The sequence below is a fragment of the Poecilia mexicana genome, unplaced genomic scaffold (assembly GCF_051168715.1).
Source record: "Poecilia mexicana isolate PSO_F unplaced genomic scaffold, ASM5116871v1 scaffold_11, whole genome shotgun sequence".
NCBI classification, from domain to species: domain Eukaryota; kingdom Metazoa; phylum Chordata; class Actinopteri; order Cyprinodontiformes; family Poeciliidae; genus Poecilia; species Poecilia mexicana.
In genome coordinates this window covers 11,215,840-11,241,732 of record NW_028263380.1, presented here as the reverse complement: position 1 = coordinate 11,241,732, position 25,893 = coordinate 11,215,840, and the positions used below count along the sequence as shown (strand labels likewise).

The 25,893-nt window shown below is 41.8% G+C and overlaps 1 protein-coding gene across 2 annotated transcripts; it reads right to left on the bottom strand.

Annotated features, from left to right (window-relative positions):
* Positions 1 to 3,894: 3,894 nt before the first annotated feature.
* ankrd28a (ankyrin repeat domain 28a) lies at positions 3,895 to 25,772 on the bottom strand. Of its 2 annotated transcripts, none has more exons than XM_014994217.2 (29): positions 18,952 to 25,772; positions 16,860 to 16,943; positions 16,165 to 16,243; positions 14,797 to 14,867; positions 14,148 to 14,348; positions 13,324 to 13,411; positions 13,104 to 13,246; positions 12,313 to 12,420; positions 12,130 to 12,234; positions 11,007 to 11,085; positions 10,781 to 10,895; positions 10,581 to 10,663; positions 10,432 to 10,495; positions 10,196 to 10,264; positions 9,629 to 9,769; positions 9,431 to 9,542; positions 9,321 to 9,347; positions 9,159 to 9,233; positions 8,837 to 9,038; positions 8,638 to 8,725; positions 8,451 to 8,568; positions 8,024 to 8,237; positions 7,850 to 7,937; positions 7,682 to 7,765; positions 7,439 to 7,587; positions 6,745 to 6,827; positions 6,055 to 6,137; positions 5,890 to 5,981; positions 3,895 to 5,813 (listed from the first exon to the last, which is right to left on the bottom strand). In XM_014994217.2, exons 1-29 carry the CDS (start codon positions 19,090 to 19,092, stop codon positions 5,515 to 5,517), a joined length of 3,285 nt encoding a protein of 1,094 aa, XP_014849703.2. In that variant the 5' UTR covers positions 19,093 to 25,772; the 3' UTR covers positions 3,895 to 5,514. The 2 variants fall into 2 exon arrangements, with proteins under 2 accessions (XP_014849703.2, XP_014849705.2); XM_014994219.2 differs by having other exon boundaries at positions 25,010 to 25,771.
* Positions 25,773 to 25,893: the final 121 nt, after the last annotated feature.

Here is a 25,893-nt window from a genome sequence, read left to right as displayed (position 1 = left end):
TACAGTATCAGAATGTAAACTAACTAATTATATAAAAATATCTAGATTTTTTTTATCATACAGAAGGAGAATTTTAACAACGATTTGCAGATGTATACACTGCAAATCTCATACACTGTCAACTCTACTTACTGGATAACTTATTCCTTATGGCAATAAGGAATATGGCAATACACTTATTCCTTATGTGTTCCTGTGGATCACGTGCAGTGATAGTTTTTTGCGTAACCCTCCGATACTATCCTGCAGGCGCCCCTGTTGACTACAACACTGACTCTTACACTCTCTGTGTTAGCGAAAGACTGGAGGATCTGTTCACCTACAACAATACTTAAGTCTCAGCTTCTCTTCTTTCAGTGTCTGAGAACGAGAGCACTAAGAAGGAGGAAGGACATGCAATACGTCTTTAAAGTGACAGTTTTTCTCCTCCCTCTAGTGGCCATAAATTTAACATCTCTAAGGGGGAAAAAAAAGACAAAAATGAGTATTAAAAATAAACCAAAACAGATACAGGAGAATAGTCAGCTTGCGTGTTTCATATGTATCTTTTTTTTTTTACCTTCATTTTGCAGACAGCATTGACAGCCAGTGTCAACTGCTTTAATTAGGGGGTCATTCGCTGTGATGATAAGTTTTACTGCCCAAGTTGCTGCAAGGGACCCGGAAACAAGTGGAAGTGCTGTCCTTATACCCACTGGTATGACTTGCACATCTATACAGAAACTATATGTCCTGGCCTGACATATAGAAATGAATACTGTTTTATTGTAAAACCTTTGAGACTATTTTTGTTTTAACTCTGTGAATAATTTTCAGGGCATGTGCTGTGCAGATGCACAATATAGACCACCTGAGGACGACTCAGACGCACCGAAAGCACTGCATTACTCTCTTTTTCTCAACATTTCCAATAAAATCACTCAGTGCCTTATTACCAAGCAACAGTTAAGAGGTAACTGATGTGTTCATGAGATTAGTGTGACTATTATAAAGAGTATCGGCTTTCCAGTTTGCTTGGCTCAAAGCTTTTTTATTGAAAATATATTTTGTTACACAAAAACACATATTGAGAATGTTTAAGTTTTCTTTTAATTATTATGACCTGCCTTGTGTACACAAACAAGTGTATGTTTATATATATATAAAAAAAAAAAATTCCCTTCTCACCCTCCGCGGGTGGTCTCTTTCATCCTCTGAGCTCGGGTCCTCTACCAGAGGCCTGGGAGCTTGAGGGTTCTGCGCAGTATCTTGGCTGTGCCTAGAACTGCACATTTCTGGACTGAGATGTCTGATGTTGTTCCTGGGATCTGTTTGAGCCACTGCTCCAGTTTGGGGGTGACTGCCCCGAGGGCCCCGATGACCACAGGCACCACTGTGGTCTTCACCTTCCAGGCCTTCTCCAGTTCCTCTCTGAGGCCCTGGTATTTCTCCAGTTTCTCATGCTCCTTTTTCCTGATGTTGTGGTCACTTGGTATTGCTACATCCACCACAACGGCTTTCCTCTGTTCTTTATCCACCACCACAATGTCCGGTTGGTTCGCCATTACCATCTTGTCTGTTTGGATCTGGAAGTCCCACAGGATCTTAGCTCGGTCATTCTCCACCACCTTTGGGGGTGTTCCCCACTTTGACCTTGGGGCTTCCAGTCCATATTCGGCACAGATGTTCCTGTACACTATGCCCGCCACTTGGTTATGTCGTTCCATGTATGCTTTCCCTGCCAGCATCTTGCACCCTGCTGTTATGTGCTGGACTGTCTCAGAGGCCTCCTTGCACAACCTACACCTTGGGTCTTGTCTGGTGTGGTAGATCTGAGCCTCTATTGCTCTGGTGTTTAGTGCCTGTTCCTGGGCGGCCAGGATGAGGGCCTCTGTGCTGTCCTTGAGTCCAGCTTTCTCCAGCCATTGGTAGGATTTCCTGATATCAGCCACTTCAGTTATTTGTCGGTGGTACATCCCATGTAGGGGCTTGTCTTCCCATGATGGTTCCTCCAGCACCTCGTCCTCTGTTCCCCATTGTCTGAGACATTCGCTGAGCACATCGTCCATTGAGGCTTTGTCCTTGATGTATTTATGGATCTTGGATGTTTCATCCTGGACAGTGGCTCTCACACTCACTAGTCCTCTGCCTCCTTCCTTACGGCTTGTGTACAGTCTCAGGGTGCTGGATTTGGGGTGGAACCCTCCATGCATGGTTAGCAGCTTCCGAGTCTTAACGTCCGTGGCCTTTATCTCTTCCATTGGCCAGCTAATTATTCCGGCAGGGTATCTGATTACTGGTAAGGCATAGCTGTTTATTGCACGGATCTTGTTCTTGCCATTGAGCTGGCTTCTCAGGACTTGCCTTATTCGTTGGAGGTATTTGGCTGTGGCTCCTTTCCTTGTGACCTCATCGAGGTTGCCATTTGCTTGTGGTATTCCCAGGTACTTGTAGCTGTGCTCTATGTCTGCTATTGTTCCCTCTGGGAGTGAGACCCCTTCTGTGTGGATGACCTTCCCTCTCTTTGTAACCATCCGGCCACACTTCTCTAGTCCGAATGACATCCCAATGTCAGTGCTGTAGATCCTGGTGGTGTGGATCAGTGAGTCGATGTCTCGCTCGTTCTTGGCGTACAGCTTGATGTCATCCATGTAGAGGAGGTGACTGATTGTGGCCCCATTCTTGAGTCGGTATCCGTAGCCAGTCTTGTTGATGATTTGGCTAAGGGGGTTCAGGCCTATGCAGAACAGCAGTGGGGACAGAGCATCTCCTTGGTATATGCCACATTTGATGGACACTTGTGCAAGTGGTTTGCAGTTGGCTTCAAGGGTGGTTTTCCACAGCCCCATCGAGTTTGCAATGAAGGCTCTTAGAGTCCTATTGATGTTGTACATCTCTAAGCATTCAATGATCCAAGTGTGTGGCATCGAGTCATAGGCTTTCTTGTAATCAAAGAAAATGATTACAAGAAATTACAAGAAAATGATATATATATATATATATAAATATATATATTCTTGCCCATAATTCAATAGAGGGCGCAGTCAGATCCGCCCCCGTCCTCCTTACAATGGGCACGGTGTCTTAACATGGAGGCACAAAACTGAGAATCGTTTCAGTCATTATTAGACCGAGGGCAGCCAGACTAATTTGTTTTTGCTCAATTGTTATTGTTAGCTAAATGCTATTGTTGAGGGGCACAAGCAAGCAAAATGAAAAATAAAAAAAGGGCACATGGGGCATCAAGGATAAAAGGAGCGGTGGGTCAAGTCCCATCAGGCCCCTCTCTGCATGCGCCTGGCAGCAATTGTCACGCAGTCCTCCCAAGGCTGCATTTATCCTTATTATTTGACCACCACCTCAACCAAATCATTTCGTTCCATTGATAATCTTTGATGTAGGACAAAACAGCCAGCGAAGGACATTCTGTGGCTTAACCTCCATGTGGAGGTTGTCCGACTGAAACAGAAATGAATTCTGGGTCATCATCTGCTGTTGGCCATAATCAAGTTTAACAAATCTAAACTATAGAAATGTATTCCTCCAAGTGAAATTAACCCACAAAACACGAGTTATGTTCCTGATTAAAATTTTGTTGATGTGGAGCTGCATTTACCTCTCTTCCATACAGGTATGTGCATTGGTCCGTTGTCCGGGGCTGGAGGCCAGCTCATGTGGGCAGAAAGTGGAGGAGGCGGAGTCTAAGATGGACTTCTTGATGGAGGCAACTTTCCAGACAGATTACATGTACCCTTGGCAATCTAGCAACCTGATAAGCTGGAGAAAGCTGCAGGTGGGAGAGTAGCCATGAAACACTCCAACCTGAGTGGAGGCCTGATCACTGCCTGTCTGTACGGACGAATGTACCATATGGACTGAATTCTGATTGAGATTATGGATGACAGATCTCACATCTTGTGATGTACAAACTAAATAAAACAAATCTTTTTATTCATCTGTTGCTCAATTCTTTTTACAAACAATACACCAAACTGCATCAAACTTGTCTGAACTTTGCATATTTCTAAAAAGGCAATATTTAGTCATATCTTTATTTCTCTCTCTCTCTCACACACACACACACACACACACACACACACACACACTGTCTCCAGTACAGAATACAAACATGAAGCAGTTACATCATTGCAGGATTCAAGGGTTCGTTCAGCTCGTCAGTCAACAGACGTCTGAATCGTGTGTACAGTAACGAGGTCCGACATCCACCCGCTGTCAGAATCAGCTCAAAGATTTTAGTCTACACTTAAAAATAAATACGAAAACAAAAAAAAAATCAATACCAATGTCATCCTCCTGGGAAAGGTGGCTACCCAACGCAGCATTATTAATGTTCATGAGTAACGGTCATCGGCGTCTGCCATGATAGCTCAAAGAACCAAGTTTAAAAAAAAAAAAAAAAAAAAAAAAAAAAAAAAAAACTGAAGTACAGTCAGCTGGTCCCATGAGGTTCTCCCTCCGTTCCCTCTGAGCTTCACTTGATGCTCGTTTGGAGGAAAAACCTTTCAAAAGGGTTAAAAATCCACATACAGTACAGGCTTAACTCATTTAAAAAAAAAAAAAAAAAGGAAATACTGCTGTTAAGTTTTAAAAGATACTGGTCATGTTACTGACCGTACAGTGCTTTCATAGAAGTCTAGTGTTTCTGCTCCGGTATGCACCTCAGGGAACAAAGTACAGAGCCTTGCAAAAGTATTCATACCCCTTCAGCCTCTTCACGTTTTGTCATCTTACAACGACAGACTTCTAAGAAATGCAAATGGGGATTTTATGCGACGAAAGGTAGTGAATAGTAATAAAGTAGAAGGAATCGCAGCAAACATTTGACATCAGAATCATAGTGGAGAAGTTTAACACAAGGTTAGGTTATAAACAGGTACTCCAGTTTCACCACGGAGGTGAACTCTGCAGTTGAGATCAATATTTAACATGTTGGCAAAACATTATAGAAAACAAAGCTGTTGAAAGCTTCGATGGACTGGATGTGGGGTTTAGCACACAGCAGAATAATTGTCCTAAACACAGTCAGAGCTGCCGTTTAATGGTTTAGATCAAAGTGGATTTATTTTCAAGTTTAAACTGAAGTCAAACTGAAAATCTGCAGCAGGACTTCTAAGTATGATCATCACTCTGAATTGCCTTGTTGCTGAAACTGTGCTGTATAAATAAAATTACTTTACCTTACCTTCACAGATGCTCTCAATCCAATCTGATTGAGGTTGCATTATTTCGCAGGGAATAGACAAAATGTTCACATAAAATCCCAATTAAATAAACTGAAGTTTGTTGCTGTAACGTGACGAGATCTGAAAAACGTCAGTGGGTAGGAATGCAATTGCAAGGCACTATGTGCGGTTTGTATAAAAGGCTATTTTTAAAATTATTTAAAGGAAGCTTACCCCAAAAAAATCATCTGTTCTACATTCGCCCCCCCCGCATCTTTCAGTCAGTTATCTATTAAGGCTCCTGAGTGGTTTGGCTAGCCCGCCGGGATCGTGAGGCCGTCTCCAAAAGTCCTCAGTAGGTCTCCGAGTCCGAGTCGTTCAGCTCGTCGTCCGCGGAAACGGAGGACAGCGGCCTCTCTGGCCTGCAGTATGAGGCGTGGTCGGGTCTCAGAGACGGCGGCGTGTCGAACGCAACTCCTTTGGAGATGTGGTTTGAGGTCGGGTGGTGGTTGATCACCGTCTGGGTGAGAGACAAAGCGGGAATGGCGGCGATCGTCACCATGGGGGAGGTGGGCATCATCGAGTTGAGGATGAGGGCCAAGCAGTCGGCGACGTCGCGATTCGGAGCACAGGCCAAAGCTGGGGTGTAACCTGAGAACGTGTCGGGAGAAAACACGTTCAACACATCGCTGTTGCAGTTGGTGAAATCACTGAGACGGATGCTGACCGTTCTCGTCCACCGCCAAAACGCTGGCTCCTTTCCCCAGCAGCTCCTGGACCACCACCGTCAGCCCCATCCTGGCTGCCACGTGCAGCGGCCTGTAAGAAGAAGACGGTTCAAACGCGTCCAGCCGGAGCTGGCGGCCGCGTCCAGCTTTCGCGAACTACGTACGTCTGGAGAGCAGCATTGGTGCAGTTGATCAGGTTCCTGTCGCTGATTTTCTCGAGAATCAACAACGCGCTCGTTTCATGGCCCTGGGAAGAAGAACAGAAAACAAAGCAAAGTGTTTGTCGAAACCGATCACATCTGCAAAACGACCCGAAAAAGTCTTTGCCGGAGTCCGATACGTCTCCCTCTTTGAGATTTAGCACGGAACCCGACTGAGTTTAGCGTCTTTAAGTCAACACAGATGTGCAGTAACGCATGCAACCCTTCAAAAATATGCAGCACAAACTACAAGCAGCTGTTCATGTTCCTTCTCTTGCTGTTTAGTAGCTTTACCTTTTAGTGTGCGGGGGGGAAAAAAAACACAAAAACATCACCACCACTAATTGGAAGTCTGCAACTGGTCCAAATAGATGCTTTTACTCGTCCACCAACTAAACAAAATTTGCTGAGAGCTGCAAAAATCTTCATTCTCAAATAAAAAAAACTTACCCACCATATCAAATGTGTTATGTTTGTTTTCTGGTTTAATTAAAGATCCATTTTCAGGTTTTAAAACGACAACAAAGAGAGAATCAAACATGTTCTTCAATGAAATGTGTTATATTCATGGAACGCAAGAAAAAAAAAAAAAGGCTGCATTTTGCAATCTAACCATAAAACCAACACAATCACTTTAAAGGCAAAGGCTCTTACTTTGCTACACGCCAGATGCAGAGCTGTGTTCCTGTCTACATCCTGCAGGGACAGGTCTGTTTTCCCACTGCTCACCAGCACCTCTGCAAAAAAATGAACAAAAGGTTATTACGTGTAGCCCCAGCATGTCCATCATCACAGATTGGAGATAAAATCAGCACAAATGAACCAAAGAGGACAGTTTCAAATTACTGCTATATGAAATTACTTATTATGGTTATTAATAATGTCTTGTGATAGTATTCTAAATGGCAGGAAGTAAATTGAAACATAACAAAATTTCAGTTTTTTGAGAATTTTCTCGCACACACCCTGATTGGTCTGAAAACAAAACAAATTTAACCAAAGAAATACTCCTATTTAAATAACTGATGTCTAAAATATAAAACCACCTTCACTTCAATTACGCAGATCAATAACTCACCGAGTCATTAGGGATAATAAATATTCAGTACATTGAACAAACTGGTTTGGTGTGCCCAGTAAATGAGCTTCCTGCTCAAGTAAAATGCTTAAACACAATATAAATAACCACTTGACTTTCTGTAAGCGTTTCTAGATGTTTATTACAACTTCATGACAAAACTGTGCAGATAAAATATCAAGCGTTTTCCAACTCTTGAATGCACCTCGTTGAAACTCAAGCATTTTCAACGATTTCAAGCACCCCCGTACAATCAGCGAGCGCGCTCACCCACGGCGTTGGTCTGTCCATTCAGAGCCGCCATCATCAGCGGCGTTTTGTGCGCGAGCGCGTCGACGGCGTTGGCCTTAGCTCCGTGGCTCAGGAGAAGAGAAATGCACTCCACGTGGTCAGAAAACGCGGCGGCGTGGAGGGGGGTTCTGCAACAACGAAGGTTCGTATTAAAGTTTGAGTTCGCTCTCAATCGATAATAAAAAAAAAAAAAAAAAAACGCACTTTACATCATTTCCATACCTTCCCTTGGAGTCCGTGGTGTTGACGATGTTTGCACCCAGGCAGTCGATTAGCATCTCGGCCACGCCCTCGTTATCATTCATACTGAAACAGGAAAAGTGTCGTACATCTTTAAACAACATCTCCACACACACGCACATGAGCGTTCAGGAGGACAAATAGTCTTACACGGCACAGTGCAGCGGGCTGAAGGAGTTTCCCTTGATCTTCCTGAACGCCTCGTGATCTAACAAAACCTCCACACATGCGTCGTAACCTGCAAGACAGTAGGGACGGCAGAACATCAATGCTCTGCAGGAAGTTCACGCGGAACCGAGACGTGGGTGTGTTGAATTCCTGTACCGTTATAGCAGGCCCAGTGTAACGGCGTGTAGCCCTGGCTGTCTGTGAGGTGAGTGAGGGAGGGGGGCGTGGTCTGCAGGAGAGTCCCCAGGACTCCCACGTGGCCACAAGCCGAAGCCAGGTGCAGCGGGGTGCGGCCCCGGATGTCCTTCACGCACACGCTGGCCCCTCGCTGGAGGAGGGCCTCCACACACTCATCCTGCCCTGTGGCAGCCTGCGAGATATAGGGGGGGAAAAAAGGCTAAATCTTCCATTATATTACAGATATGACACTTAATACAGCTGAATAGTCAATGAGACGAGAACCGAGGTACACACACACACAAACAAAAACATTTCGTAACAGACGCAAAACCTTTCTGCCATCTACCTCTTTGTCTATTAAAGCTCTACAATTAGAGTCACAGCATTAGTTTGGCCGTCTCACCCCGCGGTGCAGGGCTGTCCGACTCCAACGGTCCGGAGTCTCCACACAGGCTCCTTGATTGAGCAGAGAGTACACACACTCTGTGTGTCCGTTCAGCACTGCCAACATCAGGGGAGTCCTGTGGGGAAACGATCCGTAACTCATTCATTTATTCTCATCTTCAGACCACATCTGTGAACACACTCACTGTCTGTTGTTGTCTTGTGCATCCACGTTGATGTGTTGGTTGTTGCTACTCAGAAGCAGGTGCAGGCACTCTGGGTGGCCATTCATAGCTGCAGACAGACAGAAACAGGAAAGTTTCATTTACTTTTCTGCAAAGAGAAACGGCTTTAAAAGCTAGAAAACAAAACCACTTCATTTGATGTAAAGATTAATGACGTTACCTGCAGCATGTAAGGCTGTCTTTTTGTATATATAGTCGCGGGTCATGGGGGAGGCTCCGTGATGGAGCAGCAGGGACGCGCATTCCTGATGGCCCCGGGAGCAGGCTAAACTTAGCGGGGTGCGTCCGTCCGGGCTGCGCGCGTCCACGTCCAGCAGGGAGGCCAGGAGGACGTCCAGCGCCCCGCAGTGTCCGTGGTAAGCCTGATTAAATGAAAAGCAAACACCGACAGATCCAGTTGGCTTTGGAGCACGAAAAAAGGCAACTAAAGTCCTGGACGCTCGGAACCAGAAACAAGCCTCTCTTAAATCTTCAAAACTAACCGCCAGATGGAGTGGACTTAGGGGGGCCTGACTGTCTGAGTCCCTCAGGATGTCGGTTCCTGAGGTCTCCATTAACTGAAACACACACATAAAAAAAAAAGGTTAACATATCAATGAAGTGACGTGTCATTGGCTCAATAAGCCAGTGAGCTCTCGTCTTACCACATCGAGCGGTCTCACACTTGCGATCTGAAGGGAATAAAAACAAAAACAATGGTAAATATGCACCTGATCTTGAAAATATTTGCACCGACTGCAGGAACTGTGCTCACCAGCTCCAGGCAGAGCGTGCGGCCGTAGGCGGCGGCGTAGTGCACTGCGTTGTAGCCCTGTCTGTCCTTCACGCCTGGGTCCGCGTCGTTCCTCAGCAGGTACTCCACACATCTAGGAAAGACCAAACGGAGTGGTTTTATTTTTTCTATTGAAAAGACTTCGAATGGGTCGCAATAAAGCGCAAAGACAAAACGTACTTTCCCTCCGTGTCGGCAGCCGCCGCGTAGTGCAAAGGGCTGCAGCTGTTCTGATCCAGATCGTTAACACTGGCCCCAGAGCCAACCAGCGCAAACACACACTGGTAGTTACAGTTGGCGGATGCGTAGTGGAGCGGAGCCCTGTGGGAAAAATTTAAATCGACACCAGTTAGAACCAGCGACGGCTTTGTAATCTAGATATCGCTTTTCTAGAAATGAGAACGATGCTTAAATTTAGGACTGAAACAATTAATCGAATTAATCATGGAAAGAAAAAATCTTCAATTAATTTAATAATCGATTAATCATCAACTGGAGTTTTTTTTTTTTTCCCCATCGCCAATGTTTTTTGATTGTTCCATTTTAGGCAAAAAAAAATGTTTATTGTGTTATTTAAAAATGAAGTGAATCATTTGTTTATTTTCATCTTTTAGTGCATTTCTAAAACTGGATTAAGTAAAAAATATGTAGAACATGCTGATATTTTTATCTGATTAACGGTCAGAATAATCTATAGAATAATCAATGACTAAAATAATTGTTAGTTGCAGTCCTACTCAAATTTACCTGCCAAAGTTGTCCTTCCTGTTAAAGTCAGCTCCTGTGTTCAACAGCAGGTTCAGACACTCCAGGTTTCTGTTTGGAAAGACGATGATTAAAACTGACAGCAGTGAACAAATGACTCCCAACACACCAAATTCAAAGACATACAATTTTAATACACACACAAAAAAATACATGAACAGGAAAAACAAAACAAAAAAAAAAAAAAACTAAACAACACAGTAAGCAGGAATACTCACCCCCCAGCTGCAGCTGCATGCAGACAGGTCCTTCCAAAGTCATCGGGGGTGTCTATGACAAATCCTGTACAAAAATATGCAGTCGGCATCAATTTGGATGTCAAGCGGGTGACTCCGCTGGCAGGAGACGGTGTGAGCGAGACTTGTACCTGAGGACAGCAGCTTCCTGCAGCAATCGGAGAAGCCACTGAGAGCTGCCAGGTGTAGCGGTAACATCCCGTGAATGCCTCTCCTGAAATAAGAAAAAAAAACAAAAAAAAAAACAAGTCCTTGCAGGCAAACGTCACGTCTAGAACAAAAATCTAATTGTGGGGAAACACACAGATGGCTAAATGTCAGCGCAACTGACTTGGTAGTGTTGGCTCCGTCTTTGATGAGCGACGTGATGATGAGCTCATGGCCGTAGCGGGCTGCGATGTGAAGGGCAGTGTTCCTGCTTCTGTCTTCACAGTCGATCTCGGCTCCTACGAACACAGCAAGGGGAAAGACTCAGATATGCACAAATTATATAAAAAAAACAACAACTAATATCCAGATAAATTTTAATCTTTAAAAGAAAAAAAATGAACACTCACCATTTTGAATGAGGGCCTGGGAGCAGGAGAAGCGCCCATGTGTAGCTGCCATGTGAAGCGGAGTCTTACCATCCTTACTCTGGACAGACGAGATGTTTACAAGAACTAAGTTACTATGACTAGTTCTTTGAACAAACATGAAGAAAACTGGATCCCTGGCAGACAACACACACCCACACACACCCACACACAAGGAATGCCTGGGCAGCTTTCTGCCTCGGGCAGCCATTCCTCCCCCTGCAACTTGCCATATGGCCGCGCATCTTGAGGCTGTTGAAACACTGGTATCGGTTTCCATCACTGCTACCGGAGTGTTAAGCAAACTGTCATTTCAGCTCTCTGCTCAACACTGAGCAGAACAGACATCATCAGCTCGGTGCCTTGCAAAAGGAGGAAAACATTCCCATTTTGTCACATTACAAAAGCAACAAACTTTATTGGGATTTTTCAGTGACAGACCAACACAAGGCAGCACATTATTCTGAAAGGGAAGGTTAAGGGTTTGCAACCTTTTGCACATGTAGGGTCAGAAACTCTTTGCACAAAAGCCTAAACTCAGCCAGATTGGACGGAGAGTTGATCTGGACAGTAATATTTAGGTCTTGCCACCTAAAATGGTCAGTTGGATTGACCATTTTTGCTTTTGAATGTGCTTCATTACAAAGCATGGCCTGGCTGTATGTGTAGAGTCATTGTCCTTGTACACAGTCGGTCGTTCTACCGCACAAAACGGAAACTACGCAGAACGCTGCATTTTGTTTACATGCAAACACAGCTCAGTTTAGCTTACCTTCTGGGTTGTAGGACTATTAAAAAATTAAATAAATAAAAAGCATATTTTGTAACAATTTTGCTCTCCTTTGTGTTGGTCAATCACACAGACGAAAAAAAAAAATATATATATTTAAGTTTGTAATTGCAAGGTGACAAAATGTAAACAAGGCACTTTATGAGCTGCAGACGCTCTTAAGAAGATAAATTTCTATTTATCAACAGCTCACACCCAAACAGTACTTGTACAAACCTGCTTCAGATATACAAGCGTAGCGCAAACACGGCGTCCTGGGTTAAGCGCGTGTGTGTTTAAGCATTTGTAAGAAAGTGCATCTAAATATTGACAAACCTTCAAGTTGATGCATGCTCCGTGGGCCAGCAGCAGCTCCTGGCACAGCGCGCCTTGGCGTGAAGACGAAGCGAAGTGAAGTGCAGAAAAGCCTCTCTCGTTTACCTGGGGTAATGTAGCGAAATAATTAAGGGAAACGAGCCGAACGACCCGGCAGCTTCTCTCGGAGTCGTCGGCGCTCACTTGATTTACGCTCGCTCCGGCCTCGATGAGCTCGCCGACCACCACGTCCTGTCCGTTGTAGCAGGCCAAATGGAGCGGCGTGTTGCCATAGGCGTTAACCTCGTTCACCTAAGCAGAGAACAATCTTGTTTTAAAAAAAAAAATAAAAAATCAATACTATTTTTAAAGCGCATGTGGTGTAAATCCATTTCAACTTCACTAATCTGAGTAAAGAGCTAACTTTACATAAGGGCATATGCAGGTTTCACCAATTAAAATTTAAGGATTTGTAATACCTCTTTAAGACTATTATAAGACAAATATCACAGTAGAAATGCACAAAAGAAAATTGCATATTTTATATATACTATTAAGGTTTTTTTTTTGTTTTTTTTTTGCACAGAACGCATGTAGCATCGTATTGGCTGGGAACAGAAGTGAGCCAATGGTGAAGACAAATGTCGTACGGCCAACTGGTGATAAATTTACACTTACCCATGATAGATGCAAAAAAAAAGCTAGCTAACAAGCTAGCAAGGGTATATTAGCAGCTAGTTAGTGGGAGCTAATGTTTGAGTGCACGGCTCAAACATTTGCTGACAATAAAACTGTGAGATAAACTACATAGAATACAGAGGAAACGCTTAAGATCTGTGATTAATAATGTATTTAAGGCCAATGGATTTAAGACATTTTAAGGTTTTAATCTTAGACATGTGAATTTAAGACTTTAAATTTGCGTGGACGACTTGTAAACGAATGAACGACATGCAATCGTGTGTGTGTGTGTGTGTGTGTGTGTGTGCACTGACATGGACACCCAGGCTCAGCAGGTAGTGCACCGTGCTGCTCATGCCACTGGAGGCGGCTGCATGGAGCGGCGTGTAAGCCTTCTTGTCCTTACAGTCGACCTCAGCTCCACTGGCCACCAGCAACTTAACAACCTCCAGGTGACCTGATGAAAACAATTGAATTGAATAAACAAAAGTCATCCGTTTTTAAGTGGAGCAGGTCATTTTTCTATAATCTCACCCATGTAGGCTGCCCAGTGGATGGCTCTCCTGTCCTTCTTGTCAAACGCATTAATGTTGGCTCCTCTGGAGAGCAGCAGCTTCACCATCTAACAAACATTTTCAAACATTTTCAATTTAAAACGTGTTCATGTGCAGGCCCCCATCTGCAGAAACATTGCTCTTGAAACAGTTTGTACGCAGTGGCTTGAACCGTTCTTTAAAACAAATGTGAAGCTTCTTTACATCGGATCAATGTGTTTGTTTCGGTCGAATTAAGACAAGTAGGAGGGGAAAAATATGACAATATAGTCATGGACTGTATTCTTAAAGCTTAATAGGCAGACATGTTAGCTGCTGCTCTGATACAGCTGGGTGTAAGAGCAGAGAGCTTTAGTTCTTTTCACAAAAAGAGATCCAGAAATGTAACCTCAAGCTGAATTACGCAGAAAGGAAGCCATATAATCAACTACAAAGGTCATCCCAGATGGACTGAAAGACAGTAAACCCTTGTTCTGTGGTCATATGAGTCCACATGTCCATTAGGCTGTGTGAGAAAAAGCTGTCATGTGATCTTCTTGCAAAACTGTCACAGTTAGAAAGAGTTTAATTAAAAAAGAAGGCAGCAACGTCTTGTGTTTCACCCAACTGGTTTTATTGTTTTTGACATGTAGTAAAGTCAGTGAGTCAGAAGGAACTACAATTACTTTTTTGTATTTGTGCGTCTGTCAAAAACAGGTTCAAACAACTTAATTATTTGTTACATTTCAGAAACAAATGCATATATACATATATATAAAAAATGAAGTTTTCGCATTCTCATCTATCTGCATCAAAGTCACCGACCTCTACATGGCCACTGAAGGCAGCGTGGTGCAGCGCAGTGCGTCCCGCGCGGTCCGACACGTTGACGTTGCTCAGCAGCGGCACCAGAGCCTCAGCACAGCGGACCGCCTTGTTGCTGGCCGCTACGTGAAGCGGCGTCTGCCAGTTCTTGTCCCGAGCGTTTACGTCTGCGCTGTGCTTCAGCAGCACCGTCACCGCGTCCTGCAGACAATGGGCGTCACGGGTCAGGGCCGGGCAGACCGAGGGTCCGCTTGGTGACGCGCTAACAAAATGTTTGCGGGTGGCCGTGTCACGCTTTGAAAATTCTTTGCTATTCTTAGCGGCATTTTCGTGCTTAGAATAGAACAAAGAAAGTGAAAGAGTACGAGGGGGATACGTTAGTGTGGGAACGCTGCCCAGGACCGAGAACAATGAGCAGAGAAATTCTTATGGTTTCACAATAAGCTTATGTCTAAATAGCTCGACTGGATTTAACAGCGAGTGAAAGTATCTTATATCAGTAGGGAGATGGTCACTTAAAAGTGGTTCCATTTCTCAGGTTTTGTGCAGTTCTTCTCCATGAAAAGGTAAATTAACACTTCTGATGTCACTGCTAATCACAAAATTCACTAAAACATACAAGAGAAAGTGCGTCTGTGCAACATGTTACCTCGCTACATGAAGCCACAGCTCGGTGCAGAGGAGTCAACCACTTGTTATCTTTGGCATTAACCCTGGCTCCTTAAATAAGAGAACAGATTAGAGTCAAAAAAGGAAAAAAAAAACTATTTTACTAGCCCCATGTTTATGTTAATTTAATTAGAAAAACAAAATAAGTTCAGAGAAATTGAGTGTACAAACACAGCTCACATGGCTTCTAGGCAGAGAGAGCCAGCGGTGCCTGGAAGGCAGATGATTCTTTTTGGCACAGCTTGAGGGTTAAAATAGGTCTAAAGCTGCACCTGTTGCTGGCTCTTCACGTGAAACACTCCACATGCACACACACACCAACGCTAACGCAATCACTCTACCCCTACTCCTGTGTTACGCGGCCGCACCTCGTTATGTCCGACACGCATCATGTGATTGTTAACGAGCAGGAAATGTCATCTGTAGCGATGGGACAACTGATGATGACCGTGGATAAGAAAACAGGGCGAAACTTATGCGAATGACTGAGATTAAAATTCTTTAGGAAGCCGTGAAAAGAATGACTAATTCAATTTGATCAAATAAAATACACCTTTACGTTACAAAAAAGTGACTTATTTAGTTTTTCAATTCAATCATTAGCATTTTACTCGTTGCAGTATGATCTAACAAGGCATTTTGTCTTTTAAAGGAAAACTCAGTATTTCCCTTTAAGAATTTATTTGAATTGCTTTCACCAAAACAAGAAAACTAACTTAACTTTCCATTAAACGTGCACAGAATTGAGCAAATATGTGGACGACGATCTGATTAGATCAAACTAACAATTACCTTCTATACCGACAAATAAAGGGCAATTTGTGGAGAGACATCACCCATAATGAGACACAGTGGTAGGAGCAACATGTTGTAGAAATAATTTTTCTTAGCGGGGGACAGTGAAGATGGTTTAGAGAGGAAAGAAGCGCTAAAAAGAGGCTACAAAACAACCTGAGAGAGGAGGAGGTTCACCTTTCAGCAGAACAATGACCAAAGGACAGAGCGACAATTAATTATTTAGATCAAAGTCCAAACCTAAATCCGACTGAGAATTACTGCCAAGACTGCATAATTGTATGTTTACAGAGGCTCTTCATCATTCGTCTTGAGCTGTTTAACAAAGACGAATTGGCAAAAATGTTATTATCAATGAGTTAAGCGAATAAACCCAATAAAACACATGAAAGTCTGCGGTATGAAGAGACAGAAATCGTCACAAAGTGCATCAGAATGGCTACTGAAAGCACAAGGAGCTGAGACAACTGAAGAAAGACGGATCCCAAACCTAAAACAAAGCATCAATTATTTAATCAGCAGCCGAGAAGTTTAACATGCCTGGGACGTTTACCTGAAAGGATGAGCAGCTCAATGATCTCAGCGTCTCCGAGGTACGCTGCGGCGTGAAGAGGGGTTCGCTTCTCGTTGTCCTGGGGAAGAACGAGAAGAGCTAAGTACCTAAAGCATCCTCATTTTTCATAGGAACGTAGGTCACACATCTGAAATCTATAGACCTTACACCGTTACAGACCACAGGAAACACGAGCCGGGAGAAAAAAATATCTTCATCTTCACTTTTATTCTTTACTGCACTCCATCAAATCCTGCTCACAGCATGCTGCATCATCATCACCCCCTCTCTCCATCGCTCTCCATCTCTCTCCCTCTCTCTTTCGGTGCAGAGAAGAGTAATCAGCAAAGTGGGGCTATAAACAAAGGTCACGTGACTGCGAGAGGTCTGGGCTGGGGCTGCTGACTCTGGAGAGTTTGGTGTGATGACATCAGCAATATATACCCACAGATGTACAGAAGTACACTGTGCAGGAACAATAAATGGAAAATAATGGGTCATAAACTGAAAAATTGGAAAGGGAAGAGTAAAGCCACAGGGAAGGTTAAGGTCGTGTCCTTGCGTCCTGCAGGTCTGAGACCTCCAAGACATGCGACAACGATGATGAAAGCGCAATTCTGGAATGCGCTTTAGAAAGTGGAGCCGATTAATATTTAAAAACGCTGACGGGCGCAAGGAGAAGGATTTCGACTTGCCTGAACGTTGACATCCTCTTTCTTAAAGATAAGAGAGCGAACTTCGTCTGGGTCCACATTAAAGATGGCTCTCAGCAAAGACGGCTTCGGAGACAGAAAAACAGAAACCCTTCATTTGAAACGCAGACATTTTCTACCCCTTGGTCACATTTCTGAGAGTTAAGTAAGGGACAGTTCACACTTGGAGAGAATAATCTCAGCCTTGGACAAAACGGTAGGCCACACCTGGCTGTAGATCACCTCTTTATGACAGCTGCAGGATGCAGCGCGTGGAAAAAACAAAACAAAACAAAAAAACTATTTTTCTAAAACATCATAGTTGTTTGAGGTCATCTGGGGAATAAAGCTGCACTCTTTCCTTGTGAAACCAGAAGAGCAGATTATTATGTAAATACTATGCAAAACATATGTTTAATATGGAAAAAAACCAAACATATGACAGAATTTAGACAGGCTGCACAAACTAGAAAAAGAGGAAGTTGAGAGCGTACGAACACAGGGTAACTATCATTTACTCATATTAGTTTACGGAGCTCACTTTGAAGCATTGGCATGGTTCCAGCAGCATCCTGCTGCTGCTGCTGCTGCTTCGTAAACAGCGTTTCCCTGCAGTGATGAGAAACCTTCGAGAGATCCTACAGTAAACTCGACGCAAAGATTCGTTTCATTTACAAAGTTTCCACCTTAAAGAAGAAATTGTTGTATAAATTCGGGGATGTTATTTTTAAAAACTCCTATTAAAAATAAGCTCAAAACAACGGATTCACAATGGAAGAATGGAAGAATCCGCTATGACATTTTCCAACATTATTAAAAAATAAATGATTGAGCCTGTACTTACAGTAAAATTTGGTTCTGAAAGACAAAGACGCCTTTATTTCCACGCATTTGAAGAAAACCATTTGCTACTCCCTTTTCACCGCACGCTGTTGGTTTATGACATAAAGCTCCAAAAAAAATTTAAAAATGCATGAAAGCTTAACGATGCAATGTGACCAGATGTGAACGTTTCAACAGAGGTGATTAGTTTTGCAAGTATGACACAATTATTTTTTATTGAAATAATCAACTAATTTATTTGTTTACTCAAAAAATCCATTTCCTGAAACAACAACCCAGTCAGAGCACTAATTAAGCCAACAATGTACAAATTCCATGCACATTTAAGGTTAATACAACCTTATAGTTTCAGTTTCACCTGGTTCAAATTCTCTAAAATAAATCTATTGAGCACTTCTTGCTATCCAATTATGGCACAAAAAAAAAATCGATGAACAAAACAAAATAATCACTGTATTTATGTAAAGTCAAGCAGAAAAGGATGAGCTTTTCAAATGTTGATCTTAGAAGTATTTTTTAGCTACACATGCATCCTTTGCTACAAATGATCAGGCGTACTACGGAAATGCTAAGTTGTTCCACTTTAAGAAATATTTTTTTTAAGCGTGTAATTATTAAAGTAATTGATAAATTAATTGAAAGCTAAAAAAAAAAATAGTTACTTGCAGTTTAAGACGTAATTACTTTTAAAACTGCTTTGAATGTTTTTAACTTTAATCCAGCACTGTAAATCTGACATTAGCCTGTGAAACATCAAGGCTCACTAATACATTTTTACTATTTACAGGTCTTTTATTTACAAAGATGATTGCTGTAGATAATATGTTTCAAAATCTATTGAATACAATTAGATATACACAAGCATGCACTGCCTACAAACCTAAACATCCAGTCATGTCAGCCCAACATAAAGAGGCTCTTCTTACTTCCAGTAATAGCCTTGTCCTTTATACACAGAGAAAGAGGACTACAAAGACCAGGCGATACCAACTAGCTATAGAAACCAATGGCCAGGAATATACTTGTGCTATTTTTGCACTGGATGACAGGTGCTGGCAGCCCATTGTAGTTTTCTGCAACGAGGCATACGAGTATTGAAGTTTTAAATTCAGATCACGTTTGAAAGATTCACTCATCTGCATATAAAAACTGCAGACACATCTCTAATGCTGTGTGGTGTGCACCTGCAAAAAAAAGATGGAAAAATAAAAAAATAAAAATTGGCAAACTAAATAAAACTGAGCATTCTCACCTTGTCGTCCTGCGCGACAGCCCTTCCAGATACTTGATGAGATGCTTTGGGCCGAGGAGGTGGGGATGAAGGAGAGGGCTCGTCTTCCTCCACCTCCTCCAGCACCACAATACACACACGGCTTGCCCGTTCTGACCGCATCAGGAACGGCCGCTCACACACTCACTCACTCACACGCACACATAAATACACAGTGTTCCTTCTTACATATGTGCGCAATCCCATAGCACAAAGGTCAGCGATAAATGCCATAAAAAGTACTTCCCGCATAAACAGACGCGGAGCATCTCCATGTGTCAAATCCAGCACAAAATCCAGCTCTGTCCTCTATCTGTCAGTGTCGCTTTGCAGCCCGTCTCCTCTCCTCTCCTCTGTCTCTCTCCCTCACCCTCTCTCTAACCAACACTCACTCTGTCTGTGAGCAGCGGTCGAGGAGACAGCAGGGAATTCCTCTGCGTAATGGTGGCGGTAGGAGGCATGAATGCGGCAGAATGAGTCTGGGCTGCCTAGCAGCACGCAGGGAGCTCCGTATCCTCAGTGCTGAGCCGCAGCCGGGAACACACACGGACCCAGCAGCGATTAGCTCGTACGGGGCAGCAGCGCCCGGTGTGCGAGTAGGAATGCATCGCTCAGTTCAGTCAGACTGCTGAAGCCAGCTCTTTCATAAGAGAGGGAGAGGGGAGGGGAGCGACAGAGTCGGAGAAAATGAAAGGACAGAGGGAAAGTGAGGGAGACAATCGCAGGCAGGTGTTCAACAGAACACAAAGAAATGCAGACGACTGGAGCGCAGGACAGTAAGGGGCGAAACCTGTTTTCCACGTTGTTTTTTTTTTATGTCACAACAGAAATTTCAATGTAGTTTTGAGGAAACCATGAGGAAAAAAAATCAACAAAAAGTAGTGCATAATTAGGAAATAATATATGCTTTCAAGTCATTTTACAAATAAAACTCTGAAAAGCAAGGCATTCAGCTCTCTTTCTTTTGGTTTGCCTCAATAAAGTCCACTGTAACCAATTGCCACCTAACTAGTACCCACCTGCATGCAATGTCACCGACATAAATCCAGCTTTTCTATGAAGGTCTAAGAGGGATTTTTTTAGAGAGCATGAGTGGGGAAAAAAGGCAGTTATTGGCTGAAGGATCGCCTGTCCATCACAGAACAACTCAGAGCCGCTCAAGATAAACAACCACACACAAACTCATAATTAAGGGCAATTTGGAGAAACTAATTAACCCAACAGTCATGTTTTGGGATTGAGGGAGGAAGATAAGATTGCTATATGGGAAAGCATGTTTATGTGTCGCAATGGCCTAGTCAAAGTCCATGCTGATAAATTGCGTCAATACTTCAAAATAGTTCACAGGCTGCATCTGTCCAATCTGACCTATTTCGCAAAGGAAAAATTCTCTTTTGACGTGCAAAGCTGGTAGAGGCATTACCCCAAAACGCTGCTCTGCAAGGAGGCACACAAACGCACAACACACTTTTCAGATTTCAGACTTGTAAAATATTTAGCACCCCTTTGAGTTGGTCTATTATATAAAGTCCCATTAAAATACACTGAGGTTTGCAGATATATTATGACATTGATCTAGGGGTATGAAAATGTGTTCACATTTACAATGCAACAATACTTTTTGTAGTAAACGAATCTTCATTTCTAAATTAACAAACCGATTTGTTTTTTTTTGTGTGTGTGTGTCTTGAGTTTTATGGATGGTCAAATCTTTACAACCAGAAAACATGACTCATCTGACCCTCGTTTTATGGATTTAGTGCCAATTCAGCGTGGATCAAATGCTCGTCATTGTACAATAAGCTCAGATATCACGGCTTTTCATACCTTAGCTGGACACGCTTAAGGCATTTACAAAGCTGTCGCTAACAACTTGGTGTTTGGGGAAAAAAAAAAAAATGTTGTGGTACACAATGCTTCCAGATTTGAAACTTGGTCCAAATAAAGTCTTTAAAAATGTTTGAATTTATGAATAACAATGCATACCCGGGAGAAGCTCATGTTCTTCATGTACGTGTGGTTTGGCATCCTGTTGGTGTATCAGTGGCACAGCTTCAAAAGTCCCCCTCTCATTATGAAACTGGAACAAACAGGCTTCGCCAGGGAATGTGAGGGTGGTTAACAAGACCAGTCTGTGTGTGCATGACTGTGTGTGTGTGTGTGTGTGTGTATTCCAGTCTTCTTTTCATTCAGACCAGATCCTAAAAGGGGCAATCTTGCCAGGCCGCACAACCCCATTAACTCAGAGGGAGGAACTGCGCAAGCAGGGGCAAATGAAAGAGGGAGGTGGATTGGTGAGTTTTTTTGTTTTTTTTTGCAGGCCTAAACTCTAACAGCCTCCCCATTTAGAAACCCTCATTAAAAAAAAATCTTCAAACTAAGAGTATAGATTCATATAAAAACTGCACCAAGCATTTTATCAGACGACGCAAATGCAGTCGACTCACTAACAACTTCACGTGGAGCTTTACGTGACAGAGAGCATGTGTAACAGAGAGTTTGATGGATACCACTGACCTCAGCTCCGACACTGCCACAGGATGCAGTCTACGTGTGTGTGTGTGTGTGTGTAATGCAATCGCAGAGCAGAAACACAAAAGACAGCACGTGTCGGGCAGCGTGTGTTTGTCTGTGCTGGTGCGCATATTCTCCCAAACAAAAAGCAACACAGCTGCTGGCAAACAGACAATCGAACTCTATCCCGCTAACCAGCACCTTCGCTCATTTAAAAGGACCTTCTAATGTCAGCAGCAATATTTGAGAGAGCCATGGAGAAACAATGCAAATACTGTGTTTTGGCAGAGCTTGTAAGCAAACCACCAACATTTACTCCACATTCAATCTAAGCAGGACTTGTTTTTTTTTTTGTTTTGTTTTTTTCTTGCTTGGGTTGCACTGATTAGAAGAGCAAATTAAGGGCCCAATTAGATATGATGAAGCTCGTTATTATCCAACTCAAAGTTTTTACCCACAATTCCAAACTCTATAGTTAGTGGGAATACTTTACTAACTTATTGCATATAAAACATTGTTTCTTTAACTCTGTGGATACACTTGTTTTAAACCCCAACACTCCTGAGATTGTGATTCCTTGTTTCCATTCATACTAGGCTTCATGTGTGAATGCGACATTTGTTATGTTTCTACTGTAAAAAAAAAAAAAAAAACAATTAAAAAACTAATAGGTTTCTTCTTATCTTGGCCTGTAACATATCTGACAGCAGTTCCAGTCAGTCGAAATCCTTTATGCCTATCCCGTTCAGAAGCATAGAGCTCAGCAGAGACATGCAGTAAAATAAACATCATTAAGCATGAAAAACACGGACAGTAAAAACCCAGATTCGACTGTCAAAGCCACTAACTTTACACCAGCACTGGAGTCCTGCAACGTCTTGCTAAAACTCAAACACCGGACAGAAATGAGATAAAAAATGCCTAAAGAGGATCAAATAAAACTGATTTTTTTTTTTTTTTTTTGTGGAGATCATCAAGACAACCAATTACCATGTTTACATAATCAGATATCATGCTCATGTGTGAATATAGCAGAACATACTCCACAATTAAAAAAAATAATAATAAATAAAATAATCAGTAAAAGCACTCTATAAAAATTCATGTTAGGTACAAATAATTTATCTGGTCAGGATTCATGTTGCAGGTGGATGAACCGTATAACTACTGTTGTCCGCTATGTGGTAAATGGGTTCTTATTGTCCACAACTTGTTCTCTCATTCAGACATTGATGTTTTTAATAATAGGATGCCCTCTAGAGGCCAAAAAACAAATCTAAATTTTTTCCAAAAGTCACCAACATCTCCCGTCCGGCTCCTCTGTGTAACTATTTTTGTCCCCATTTCTCTGTCAACAAGCAAGAGAACAATGAAGAATAGAAAGTGGGACCCAATCACAGTTTTCCGCTCGTTGCGTGCTTCTCGACGGCTCAGGACACTGAACACAGAACGCTCGGCGCAAGCAGAAAAACTCCAAAAAAAAAATCAATGACCCAACAGGGATCAATGTGGTATTTATTAGTGATTCACCAATCAATCAGCCGGTGATTAGAATAGGTCTGTATTTTCCCCAGTCGTCGTCTGGGCAAAGGCTGAAATTTCCAGACTTTTATTGCAGACTTTTAAATGCAACAAAGTGAAGATGTTTTTTTCTGTCCATAACACATCAAAAACATTTTTTTTTTTTTTTTTGGTGAACTTTGTTCCAGATTTATTTATTTTTTAAATCTGACAAAGGTTAAGAAACGCAAAACCAAAACTAACAACCCCCCCCCCCAAAAAAAAATAAATAAAAAAAAAAAACAGGAAATTACACATCTTATCTTTTTCCAAAATTCACAGCAATACAAGGAAAAAGCTCATTAACTTCAATCAAGTATTAACCATCAACATATGAACTGTAAGTTGTGCATGTAATGGTATATAAATACCATACTGGTAAAGAAAAAAAAAAGGTTTTCAATTTTAAAATGTTGTATTCTGACTGCAGCTGATAAAATCAAAAAACGGAAGATTAGTATAAAAAAAATAAAGAAAAATCAATGAATAAGTAGCTATGATATTTGTAATGTGGATAAATACACATTTAAAATTACATAAAATATACTTTTGAAAGTACCAAAGAATCGCTTTCAAAAACAAACACAAATGTTTTAAAGGATTTATTTTATGATTTATCAGAATAAGTATCTTTCATGGCTTACAAGCCTTACTCTATCATTTTTTGATTATAAAATTTAAGCTTAATTCTTCTTTTAATTGGATTTTTTTTCTGATTACATTAAAGAATTTAAAACATAATTAGAAGATGTGGAGGAATGAAGATCTTCCTTAAAAGGACTGACAAGACCAAATGCTGTATTTTTATCTAATCACTCTTTTGGAATCACCTTGGCAGAGATACTGAATTATTTTATCCAATATCATTATTTTATTCAGATTATTTTATGTCTCCTAGATTAGTTGGAACACAATCTGTTTCAAATGCATCCCTACAGCACCCTTCATCCTGTAAGGTAATTACGCAAACCTCTTCATAAATCTTGAATATTATTTCAGTCATGCAGAGGCATGCATTGGCTACATTTATGCAATCGTCCCTTCTTATTTTCAAAATAAATTAAGAAGTTTTAAGTGAGCTGTAACACATAATATGTATCGAGTAATCTCAAATTACCACAACTCCATCACTATGCTCAAAATTGTTAACAGTCTTGTTCCACTTCATCTCTACATGAGCTAGGGATCCGTTACTTTGTAAGCAGCTGCTGACCCCGTGGATTGTGCCTCAAGTGTGATGCAGCTGTAGGTTTTGGATCAACTATTTCAGTCTGACAGCCTTTCTTATCTGCAGCAACAGGTGACCAACTGGCCATTTAGCTGCCCGGAGAAAAACCAAGACAGCTGACAAAGCAAACAAAGGAGCCGCTTTGAATCGAGTTAGCCTCACTAACTCGGCGCTAATATCTAAAGAAACGCGTAACATAACAGGTATTTAAATGCGTTTCAGAATGACAGGGTTGGCCACATAGGTTACCTCTTAGTCACATCCATCCAGCTGTGTTCAGAGGTGCATCAGCACCCCAAGCAAAAAAATAAAAAATACAAGCAAAATAAATAAATAAATAAAACAACCCTCGATATGTAACAACGTCCATTGAAAGATAGGCTAATTTAAGGCAACAGGTGACATGATGTTAGCATGGGTCTAAAGAGAACTGCTATTCCGCTGTTTACTTTTACCGCTAGCTAGTCTGCTAACATGTCAGATATTAAAGTTAATGATAGAAGCGGCGCAACATTAGCTTAGCCCTTGGACGTTCATCTTTTAAAAATAAATTTTCCTACCACTACAAACTAAAGAAAATGTGTACCGTTGATAAAATTAAGCTAGGATTAAAAAAAATAATAAAGTTGATATATTGGACATGATGGGAACGAACAACACTTTGTAAAAATACTCGAATAAACTACCCGTTTATCAGTTCCAGACGACTTTGCGTTAGCTAACCAGATGTTAGCTTACCTGGTCTTGGATCTTTAACACAGCCATGTTTCCCAGAATGAAAATTTAAGAAAGAGGAGAGGCAGTAACTAGCCCAGGAGTTACTGTAGATTGACTTCCCGTGAGGGAGGGAACTGATAGGGAAGAGACTCTGGAGCGGAGCAGCTAACCCCCTCTTCCTGTCAGGAATAAACTCGCCACATTTTTATGGGAGACAAATGACTGAACGCTGCAGAGAAGCTGAAACGTTACGTACCAGTCAGCACAGCGCGCCGCCGTCAGCCTGCACAATCACACTGAAGGGGATTCATTCAACACTGTATGACAGATTTTCCTTATACATCTTTAACAGGAATGCTTTTTTGTTGTCACCCATTACTTTCTCAGTGTTTCTATGTAACCCACCACCGTCAAATAAAGCCCGCAGAATTAAGAAAAAGTTACTTTTGTATTTTTTCTGATTCAGTCTAAACCTTTGAAATTGCTGGGGCGTCCACACCTGGAAAGAAAGGCAACTATCCGAAATGTTTTCCACTAGAGAATGACTAACAGTTACATATGCCAATAACCACTTAATTTAACAGATAGCAACACTTGAAGCTGGTTATTAACTATATCCTGCAGCCTTGGCATTTTTTTTAACACAATTGTATGTCTCAACCAAAAACTGATTATCAATGCAATTCTATCATTAAGGGTGTACTCAGTTTTCCACACTACATGACATTATGAAATTTTAAGAATCTATATATATATATATATATATATATATATATATATATATATATATATATATATATATATATATATATATATACACACACATACAAGCAGTTCTATCACTACAGCACAACATATGAGAACAATGCTACTAAAGGACAACAGTCACAGAAGATTTGATCCCT